Source organism: Vicia villosa, linkage group LG4 (genome assembly GCF_029867415.1).
Source record: "Vicia villosa cultivar HV-30 ecotype Madison, WI linkage group LG4, Vvil1.0, whole genome shotgun sequence".
Taxonomy (NCBI): domain Eukaryota; kingdom Viridiplantae; phylum Streptophyta; class Magnoliopsida; order Fabales; family Fabaceae; genus Vicia; species Vicia villosa.
Window position 1 is genome coordinate 193,430,359 of NC_081183.1, and position 11,198 is coordinate 193,441,556.

Below are 11,198 nucleotides of genomic sequence, written 5' to 3' on the forward strand. Positions count from 1 at the left end.
GTCCTACTAAAAATGGGTGGAATGCTGAATTTACTATAGAGATGACTCATATACCTAATGTTTTAAGATTTTGGATGGAGATGTGTTATCTCTCTTGTGGTTATGGATTATTGGGCACCCGTTGTTGCTCTCGACTTTTCCAAACTTCTCAGTGTATATCAATAATTCTATTGGTGGTTTTATCCGAAACTTAGAAAAGTACATTCCTTTACTTGCAATTATGTGTTTCAACACTCGAATAGCACTTCTATAAAATGATAATGTTCTCTTTTAACTTCTGTAGGACTTTATGAACTATTCCGTTTTGTCCGCTCTACTTTTAATGACTATTATTGAAATTACTAGTTTTAAATAATCCTATATATTTTAGATATTTTAATTATTGAGTCTGATATGAATTATTTAAATATTTAAATTAAAATATAATTTATAATGAATATTTAATTTTTATATTTTTAAACACTCAAAATCCAAATTTCCTTCAAACTTTAAAAAATTTAAAATCCAACAAAAAGAGATTTTAGTTTTAAAATTGTGATTAAATTCCAAGGCTTCTTTGCTGATAGTATAGTCAAACACTTATGATTACTAAACCTGTTTGTCTTGGTCATGTTGACTTTTCATCTTAGAATGTTACTAGTTCCGTTCAGATGAATAATACTTTTACATATAGTTTCCTAAAGGCTCACCAAAAAAGAAAGTACAAAAAGACTTCATAGTAGCATAATCTTCTGTCTTAAGACATTCTTCAAACAAAGTACTGATCTAATAGATACACACAAACTACTTATTGACAAGAAAACCTACTTTCCTTTTTTATCAAACAACATCTTCTAAACTACTCTCCAAACAACCACTTAAATATGTTCTTAATTCATGTATACCATATCTTGGCTGAGTATATTATGACTATACTCTATACACAATCAAAATCTAGCGAGGATATAGCTCTGTAATCGAAACCTTATTTATGGATTCCTGACCTGAGTTATGCTCGGATGATTGCATCATTATATCTTGAAAGTCTACAGCTCCACTACCTACATAAAATGCAGGTTCTGAAGGTCTTGATAGACTGAGAGAATGGCTATTAAGCATTAGGACTACAGAAGCCATAGTTGGTCTGCTAGTAGCATTTTCTTGAACACAAAGTAACCCAATGTGGATGCATCTCAATACTTCATTTACTGAATCATTGATTATTGTGGGATCTATAATATTTGTTGGTGACCCGTCTCGCCAGTTTCTCCATACCTACAAGAATTTTTTCAAATGAAAAATGTACTATAAGTTAGAATTCATTTCTAGAGTAATGTAATGTACTAGTAACACATAATCTTCTAATTATTGAAGAGTAATTCAATATTCAGAAAATGGACTGATCTTCTGATGGTTACTCAGAAGATAGTATTGACCAGAAGATGTTATCTGGGTCCCATTAGCTTAGTTGTTTAGTAGTAAGGGTACTTTGGTATTTTTGTAGTACTGTACTGTTTGTACCTTAGACTTGTTCACTAAGTTTACTGTTTTAGGGCTTATGTGGCAAGATTTTCTTTTCTTACAAATAGCCTTGTAATAGCTATCATTAATAGAAGAATACAACATTTATTCTCTCATCTCTTTTGCGCCGTTATTCTATTATTCTCTTTATCACCATCTTTATTCATTGTGCACCAACAATTGGTATCTAGAGCTCTGGTTCCAAACACAGAGAAACACGAGTGAACGTGAGTTTGTGTGACTGTGTGATTGATTTTGTTTCTGGGAAACAAAGTTGTGTTGAATCACATTTTTCTTGATTGTTTGTGGGTTGGGAAACACTGTGTGAGTGTGAGTGAAATCTGTTTTTGTCTGCACAAGTTTAAAGATGAGTGGAAGCAACTTGAATACCAAACTTCCAGTTCTTGATGGTAAAAACTGGAATAGATGGATGATTCAAATGCGTGTATTATTTGGTGCTCAAGATGTTCTAGATCTTGTCACTGGAGGATATATTCCGGTTGCAGCGGATGCAACGGAAGAACAAAGAGAAGCGCAGAGAGAGACGAAGAAGAGAGACCAAAAGGCGTTGTTCTTCATCCATCAGTGTGTGGATGTGAATGTGTTTGAGAAGATTGCTGATTCTATAACGTCAAAGGAGGCGTGGGATATACTGGTCAGGTGTTACGGTGGTGACGTATCAGTGAAGAAGGTGAAGCTTCAATCCCTGAGAAAGCAATATGAGAATCTCAACATGAAGAACGATGAGAAAGTCTCTGAGTATATCTCTAGAGTGATTGTGATCACTAATGAGATGAAGGCTTGTGGAGAAACTCTTTCTGAACAAGTAATCATAGAGAAGATATTGAGGTCACTTACTCCTTAATTTGATTATATTGTTGTATCCATTGAACATTCTAAAGATCTGGAAACCATGAGAATAGAAGAGTTGCAAAGCAGTTTAGAAGCACAAGAGTTGTGTCTGACTGAGAGAACTTCTGAGAGAGAAGTTGAGCAAGCTCTGAAGGCTTCTTTTGTCAAGAAGGACCAGAAGCATAGACGTGGTGATAGATTCCAGAAGGAAGCCTCAACTTCTGATGAGAAGAGATATCAGAAGGGAAAGGATAAGAAGAAAGTTCAATGTTACTGTTGCAAACAGTTTGACCATTTTGCTAGAGACTGTTTGGCAAACAAAGGAAGGAGATCAGAAGAAGCAAATATAGCCAGAGGAGGATCAGATGATGAACCTGTGCTATTGATGGCTTCAGAGTCGGACAAAAGATGTTCGTCAGAATGGTGGTATATGGACACTGGGTGTTCAAATCACTTGACTGGAAACAAACAATGGCTGATAGACTTTGACTCTGAAAGGAGGACAAAGATCAGATGTGCTGATGATAAGTACCTATATGCAGAAGGTATGGGAAATGTCAAAGCCAAAGTGAAGAATGGAAAGACTGTTCTGATCAAGGATGTTTGGTATGTTCCTGGAATCAGAAGCAATCTGATGAGTGTGGGTCAGCTCATTGAGAAAGGTTTCTCAGTTGTTATGAAGAACAACCTCTTGAAGTTGTATGATTCCAATCAGAAGTTGATTATGCAATCTGAACAGGGAATCAACAGAACATTCAAGGTGAATGTAGAAACAGCTGAAACAGAGTGTCTGAGTGCTGAAGGCTCAGAAGGTGATAGTAAGCTGTGGCACAAGAGGTTGGGGCACTTGAACTATAGAAGTCTGGGGCATCTAAGTTCTAAGAAGCTCGTACGTGGCATTCCTAAGATTGTAAATCCTGAGAAGTCATGTGAGGTATGCATGAAAGGCAAACAACCCAGATTGCCATTTGTATCAGAAGTTGCTCCAAGAGCAAAGCATGCTCTGGGAGTAGTGCACTCTGATGTGTGTGGACCATTTCCAGAACCTTCACTTGGAGGAAATAGGTATTTTGTGTCTTTTGTGGATGAGTTCACAAGAATGGCGTGGGTAACTCTCATTAAGTTTAAGAATGAGGTGTTTACAGAATTCCAGAAGTTCAAGGTGAAGGCTGAGAAGCAGAGTGGTCAGAAGATAAAGATTCTCAGAACGGATGGTGGAGGCGAGTATAACTCTACAGAATTCCAGAAGTTCTGTGATGATAATGGAATTGAGCATGAAGTTACTGCTCCTTATACTCCTCAACACAATGGTCTTGCTGAACGTAGAAACCGTACTTTGCTTGATATGACGAGAAGTATGCTTAAAGAGAAGAAGCTTCCTCATAATCTATGGGGAGAAGCTGTTGCTACTGCAGCATATGTGCTCAACAGGTGTCCAACGAAGAGGCTGAAGGAAATTGTTCCTTTAGAGAAGTGGACTAAAGAGAAACAGAGTGTTAGTCATCTGAAGGTTTTTGGTTCTGTGTGTTACAAACACGTTCCAGAAGCTAGAAGGAAGAAGCTGGATGATAGAAGCAAAGTGATGTTATTAGTGGGGTACCACAGTACAGGTGCATACAAGCTCTATTTTCCAGAGACTAACAAAGTTGAAGTCAGCAGAGACGTCATTGTGAAGGAATCTGAAGTTTGGGATTGGAGAAAGTCTCAACCAACTTCTGATGTAGAGATAACTTTTGAAGAAAAGTTAGAGTCAGAAGATGAAGAATCTTCTGAAGACGAGTCAGAAGATGAAGCATCTTCTGAAGATGAGTCAGATGGAGAACCTGATTCTGATCCAGATTCTGATGATGATCCAGAGTCTGGTGGTAGTCATGATTCTGGAAGGGAAAACTCTGAAGACATAGGGTCTGGAGGACAAGCTTCTGGAGATGATCATGGAGGTGGTGACTCTGGAGTAGCTGACTCTGAAGTAGCTCAGCGACCACAAAGAGTCAGAACTATACCAAGAAGGTTTGCAGATTTTGACATGTTGCAAGACACAGAAGTTGACTCAGAAGGAGAGGTCATTCAGTGCGCCATGTTAGTAGATTCTGAACCAGTGAGTATAGAAGAAGCGCTCAAGAAGAAGGTATGGCTGAATGCCATGAAAGAAGAACTTGAGGCTATAGAAAGAAACAAAACTTGGAAGCTGACAGAACTTCCAAAGAAGAAGAAAGCCATCAGCGTCAGATGGGTTTTCAAAGTAAAGTTAAAGCCAGATGGATCAGTTGGTAAACACAAAGCAAGGCTAGTGGCTAGAGGTTTTCTTCAGAAACCTGGACTAGATTACTTTGAGGTGTTTGCTCCTGTAGCTAGACATGAAACAATCAGACTGGTGATTGCGTTAGCTGCGAACAGAGGTTGGTCCTTGATGCATCTGGGTGTAAAGTCTGCATTTCTGAACGGTCCATTACAAGAGGAGGTATACGTGTCACAACCCCCTGGCTTTGTAAAAAAGAATAAGGAAGGGATGGTGTACAAATTACACAAAGCTCTGTATGGATTGAAGCAAGCGCCCAGAGCTTGGAATTTGAAAATTGATTCATTTTTCAAGAAGCAAGGGTTTCAGAAGTGTGAGATGGAATATGGAGTTTATGTGCAACATTCTGGATGCAATATGATTCTGTTGTGTCTTTATGTTGATGACATATTGCTTACGGGGAGTTGTCCAGAAGATCTGATGAAGTTCAAGAAGGTGCTAATGAATGAGTTTGAGATTACAGACCTTGGGAAAATGTCATATTTTCTAGGGATGGAGATTTATTACTCAGAAGATGGTATCATTCTGCATCAGTTGAAATATGAGTTAGAACTTCTGAAGAAATTCAAGTTGGAGAATTGCAAAGCTGCTGTTACACCGTCAGAAGTGAATCAGAAGTTGGACTCTGATTCTGAAGGTGAAGATGTTGATGCTACGATATTCAAACAGCTGGTTGGTTCTCTAAGGTATTTGTGTAATACCAGGCCTGATATATGCTATGCAGTTGGATTGGTTAGTAGGTTCATGAGTAAACCTAAGTGGTCCCATTACCAAGCTGCTGTCAGAGTCTTGAGATATGTCAAGGGAACTCTGAAGTTTGGCATATTGTTTCCTTTTGGGAGAAAGGAAGAATCAGAGTTATTGAGTTATTCTGATTCTGATTGGTGTGGAGACAGAGTTGATAGAAGGAGTACTTCTGGATATTTGTTCATGTTTCTGGGAGGCCCTATCTCTTGGAGTTCCAAGAAGCAACCTGTTGTTGCTCTATCAACCTGTGAAGCTGAGTACATCGCAGGCGCTGTAGCTGCATGTCAAGTTGTGTGGCTTCTGAATATATTAGAAGACCTGAAGATTAGGGTGAAGAAGCCTCTGAAGCTGATGATTGATAACAAGTCTGCAATCAATCTTGCCAAGAATCCGGTGTTACACGGAAGAAGCAAGCATATTGAGACTAAGTATCATTTCTTGAGAAGCCAAGTCCAGAATGGAACATTAGAAGTTGTGCACTGTAGCACTCAGAAGCAAGTGGCAGATGTTCTGACGAAGGCGGTCAAGACGGATCAATTTCTGCTCTTGAGGGATGGAATTGGCTTTGTCAGTTTTGATTGAAGAATATGAATTAAGGGATGGTATTGAAGAGTAATTCAATATTCAGAAGATGGACTGATCTTCTGATGGTTACTCAGAAGATAGTATTGACCAGAAGACGTTATCTGGGTCCCATTAGCTTAGCTGTTTAGTAGTAAGGGTACTTTAGTATTTTTGTAGTACTGTACTGTTTGTACCTTAGACTTGTTCACTAAGTTTACTGTTTTAGGGCTTATGTGGCAAGATTTTCTTTTCTTATAAATAGCCTTGTAATAGCTATCATTAATAGAAGAATACAACATTTATTCTCTCATCTCTTTTGCGCCGTTATTCTATTATTCTCTTTGTCACCATCTTTATTCATTGTGCACCAACACTAATTCTATACTTAGCTTGACAAGGAAGATATCAAGGAAAAAAATGAAAGAATGCTTACAAAGCTTAGAAGATACTCATTAGTATCCCCATGACGAACGCCACTATTTTTGTGGCCACTTATAATCTCAAGAATCAATACGCCAAAACTGAATACGTCTGACTTCACTGAAAACTGTCCATGCATTGCATACTCGGGTGCCATATATCCACTACAAACAATACAGAGAATTATTCCAAAGTAAACAAAATATTTCACAGTCTTGCATCTTGGGTTAATGATGTTAAAACAATCGATACTTCTTTTAAATATATACTTACTAGGTTCCCACGATTCTATTTGTATTCTCTTGAGTTTGGTCCACTGCAAACAGTCTAGCCATACCAAAATCTGCTATCTTTGGATTCATCTCTCCGTCTAAGAGAATATTGCTTGCTTTGAGATCACGATGGATAATGCGTAGACGAGAATCCTCGTGAAGGTAAAGAATTCCTCGAGCAATACCTGCAATGATTTTATACCTCCTTTCCCAATTTAAACACGCTCTCTTGGTTTCATCTATATAGAAACATACAAAAGAGATATGAACCTCAAAACCATGTATTTAAGCTGTCTTTAATCAAAACTAACGGAATAGAAACAAACCTACCAAAAATGAAGTAATCAAGACTCTTATTGGGAACAAATTCATATACAAGCAGTCTTTCTCTTCCTTCTATACAGAAACCGAGTAGTCTGACTAAATTTCGGTGTTGAAGCTTAGCCACTAAAACAACTTCATTCTTAAATTCTAAATCTCCTTGGCCAGAATCCTTTGACAACCTCTTGACACCAATCTCTTGTCCATTGGGGAGTGTACCCTGAAAATATATACAGGTCACAAATACTAAGTTGTGAACAAATGTCTAAGCATTACTTGATATTCAATATAGTGGTATCTTACTCTGTAGACAGTTCCAAATCCACCTTGTCCAAGTTTATTTTCATCACAAAAGTCATTTGTTGCATCTCTTATTGTATCTAACTTGAATTGCAATGACTCCGAAATTTCAATTTCATCATCATCTTCTTCTTCTTCTTGAACTAGACACACAAGTACAAGTTAAATTATTAAAGTTTTCATGTGATATGTGACCAACATTTACAATTAGATTCATTATTAAATGAATACTTCAACTTACTTCTAAACTTTTTACTTCGCTTCCTTACTCTTAAATAGATGAAGATTAAAATGAGCACCATAATAGCAACAACTGATACTACAATGGCAATGATTGTGGTAGTTTTGCTTTTTCCTGCACACACCAAACATGAGACATTGCATTGCATCCAATAGAATGATTCAACTTTCAGATAATGTTATTTTTTCTAATTGCTATTTGACAATGATTGTATTTTTTTCTTTGGTTTTGAAGTTTCGATCATATTATAATTTTCTGTTTTTGTTGTGTTACTTTATTAACAAGTGACGTTGAAAAAATAGAATAAGCATTATATTTTGATTGGAGACATCACCAACAAATGTATGTATGGTTTTGTTTTGTCCTTATCGTATTAGTTACTAGTAATTGACAACAATGTTGCAACTGGGTACGTGGTTGACCATAACACAACTTTTGAATAATCCATCACAATTATTGTTATTTCTCAAATTTAATTTATCAATTATATAAATATGATAAATAATTACTAAATTATATAAAAATCTATCACTTTATACGCAATCAAGAGACAAAAGCCAATATTACTGAGTTGAACATCAACACCAGAGTTTAAACTCTCGGTCAGAGTTTTGTGTTTGAGTTTCTAGCGATTACGATCACTGATAAAAAAAAAAATCTAAGAATTTAATAAACATAATAACAAGTACCTGGTGGAGGAGGCGAGGAAGTGTTATTGGTGGTGGAAAGAGGTGGTGGCGGCGTTGCTGTAAGATCATAGAATGGAAAATTGGTTTCAAATCTCATGTTACAGCTAGGCCTAACGACTCTTCCACCAATCTTATCTTTACAACAATCAATAGGTATACGCGCAACAGACTGAACCAAACAAGAACTACAATCTGATTCAGACAAATCAGGCGTACACTGAACAAGACCATATATAGTTTGATCATTAGGACCGCGTGCACTATCAGCAGCAAACTTCAAACTAGAATCACCCGACGAAGCTCTCTGAGTCAAATTATCCAGCAGGTCGCGGACAGTTTCATTGAACACACTCAAATCAGTTGCGTTAGCCAGGTTGTTTGCATAATAAGCAGGTCCCGTTTCCAATAACCGAAATATGGATCGATCTGAATAACGCAGCATGCATTTTTCATCTTCGTACCAACCAATTGCTTCTTTCTGGTTTGGACAAAGCTGTGTGAGATTGTTGCTTGAAGCTTTTAGGCAACTGAGGCAGTCGTTTTGGTTTTTAACATCGCCTCTGCAGAGAGCAATTGCGTTAACTTTGTTAGTGTTTTGGCCGTTTGAGAAATTGTAGAAACCGTAGTTGATTTGTGTGTTGGAAGTTAGAGTTGATAAAAGTGTTTTGAGGTTTGTTTGGTAAGTGCTGTTGTTTGTGAAGTTACCTCTATTGTTGAAATCACAGAAGTAGTGGAAATTCTGTGTGTTGTTTGCTGCGTTGGCTAGTTTTGATGATGAGAAAATGGTTATTATTAGGAGAAAGAGAGAATAATGAAAGGAAATAGAAGCCATGTTGAAGTTTTTGGATAGAAATTTTGAGTTTCTATATTAATAATAGTGTTCATCAAAGGAAAGGGAAGTTGATCTTGTTAACCATCTTTGTTATTGGTTGGTTTCAAATAAATTATATCTCATTGTTATTGGCTAGTTTATAAATTTTGAAAAGTGAAGGCAATTTTCAGCTTTTGAGGAGTGTGTCACCACTTTCATGTGTGGGGTGAATGTTCTAGATTGCACAAGCAGCATCATTTTGATCGATCTTATCATGTACCCTCATTTGATGACATATGAACCATTGGATCATAATTTTGCCTCCAAATTCATTTACCAAGCCTAACTCCAAACCACCACTAATCCCAAGCCTAAATCCTATAAATAGAGGCATTCACCTCTTCATTCAATAAGCTTTGAAAGCCAAAGAAACTCTTGCCTTTTCTCTCCTCGTCCTTTCCAAACCTCTCACTCAAAGTTCATTTCCATAAAATTAGTAAGATTCACCTTGAATCCTACTAATTTTGAACCAAACCTTCATCATTTCACTCTTTTCTTTTGTTGTTCATCATCAATTGTGGAAGATCAAAGCATTTGTGGTTGTGTTCTTCAAGTAGACTCAAAGTTTGTGAAAGAAGTGGTAATTCTCTTGATCCATTCCATATTCCAAGATGTGATCCTTTGTTGTTTGTGTGTGATGCACCTTTGGTGCTACAATGATGATATTTGCTTGCTTCTTTGATGTATTTTCGTGCTCAAGTTGATACAAGATTACAAGGTGTTTGGTTTTATGCTTAAACAAGTTTTCTCCCTTTGTTTGCTGTTTTTTTTTTTTTTTGGAAAAATTGCCTAGTGCAATCGATTGCTCTCTTCATTCAATCGATTGCACAATTGAAAAACTGCGGAGATTTTGAAAACTGAAGAAGGAGCAATCGATTTCACCATTAGAGCAATTGATTGCTTGCTGACATATTTGTGTTTTTTTGCCTTTTAAAATTGTTTTTTGTATCTCTTCTTCCTCTACTTCCTTAATATCATTGGATCTAGGATGTTGATAGGCTTGAAAGAACCAAATCCATAATATTAGATGAATGATATTAATGATAGTGTGAGTGATTTTATTTTTATGTATTTTTTTTCTTGTTCTTCTTATTTTTTCTTTTGATCGATGAAAGTCTTTAATATCTTGAGAATTCTTATGGATTCTTGATAAAGACGAGATCACTACCTATTTTCTTTTCGTGCGGTATTACTTTCGGAGAGTGATCTATATATCACTTCTCTCACATGCATTAGCACATAAATTGTTGACCGGCCTCGTTGTAGGGTGATTTCTACATAAATCACTTGGCGGTCTGCTTAACATAGCGCAACATTTTGTGTCCCGAATAAAAAGATCCAATATGGAAGAGAATTGTATGCGGTTGATTTAAGACTTATGGAAGTTTGTCGTGTAGTCGCTGTGATTTTATCAAGCTTCTGATAAGCTTCCATTAAATTTAAATCCGAGAACATCCTTCACTCATCATTGATCTTTATGACTAACACTTTGATGATATACTTGACAAGTTTCAAGATGGTCATCTTTAACATTTGACAATTAACTTTAATTTTCGCACTTTATTATAATATCCTTTATATTTCTCGCTTTATGCTTTATTTTATCATTCATCATGTTTATGTTTCCTCTATTTTCTCTTTGTCCATTTGGACGCTTTGTTTTAGTGTCCGCTATTTTCTCTTTGTCCATTTGGATGTTTTATTTCCGTTATTTTCTTTTTGTCCATTTGGACCATACTATATTTTTGTGCTAAAACATTGATAAACAATTCAAATCTAAAAAACACTTAAGGTCCTATGGACTATTGGTTACTATCCCGAGCATTTTGGAGACCTGGACTTGTTGGACTTAGTACCTCTGGACCCTGTTATGCTGACGTTATGCTGTTGTTATTTTGTCTGTTATTCTGTCTGGAATTGGATCGTTGTATGTTTGTGTGTGCAGGTATTTCCTCGAAAGCCCTTGATGGTTAATTCCAAGGCGTCGTGATAAGGATTTTACCCAAAAACAGTCAGTACTCTGCCCAATTTTCGTCAGAATTTTAATGTGCTTAATGCAAAGTGGTGCTAAAGATAATAAGTTCATCTGGATCCCCAAATGGTAATGCGTCGGTTTAGTGTT

The 11,198-nt window shown here is 36.6% G+C and overlaps 1 protein-coding gene across 1 annotated transcript; it reads right to left on the minus strand.

Annotated features, from left to right (window-relative positions):
• Positions 1-486: 486 nt before the first annotated feature.
• On the minus strand, positions 487-9,193 carry LOC131596559 (cysteine-rich receptor-like protein kinase 44). Its single transcript, XM_058869243.1, has 7 exons — positions 8,206-9,193; positions 7,517-7,630; positions 7,279-7,418; positions 6,985-7,195; positions 6,656-6,893; positions 6,396-6,546; positions 487-1,254 (listed from the first exon to the last, which is right to left on the minus strand). Exons 1-7 carry the CDS (start codon positions 9,035-9,037, stop codon positions 934-936), a joined length of 2,007 nt encoding a protein of 668 aa, XP_058725226.1. The 5' UTR covers positions 9,038-9,193; the 3' UTR covers positions 487-933.
• Positions 9,194-11,198: the final 2,005 nt, after the last annotated feature.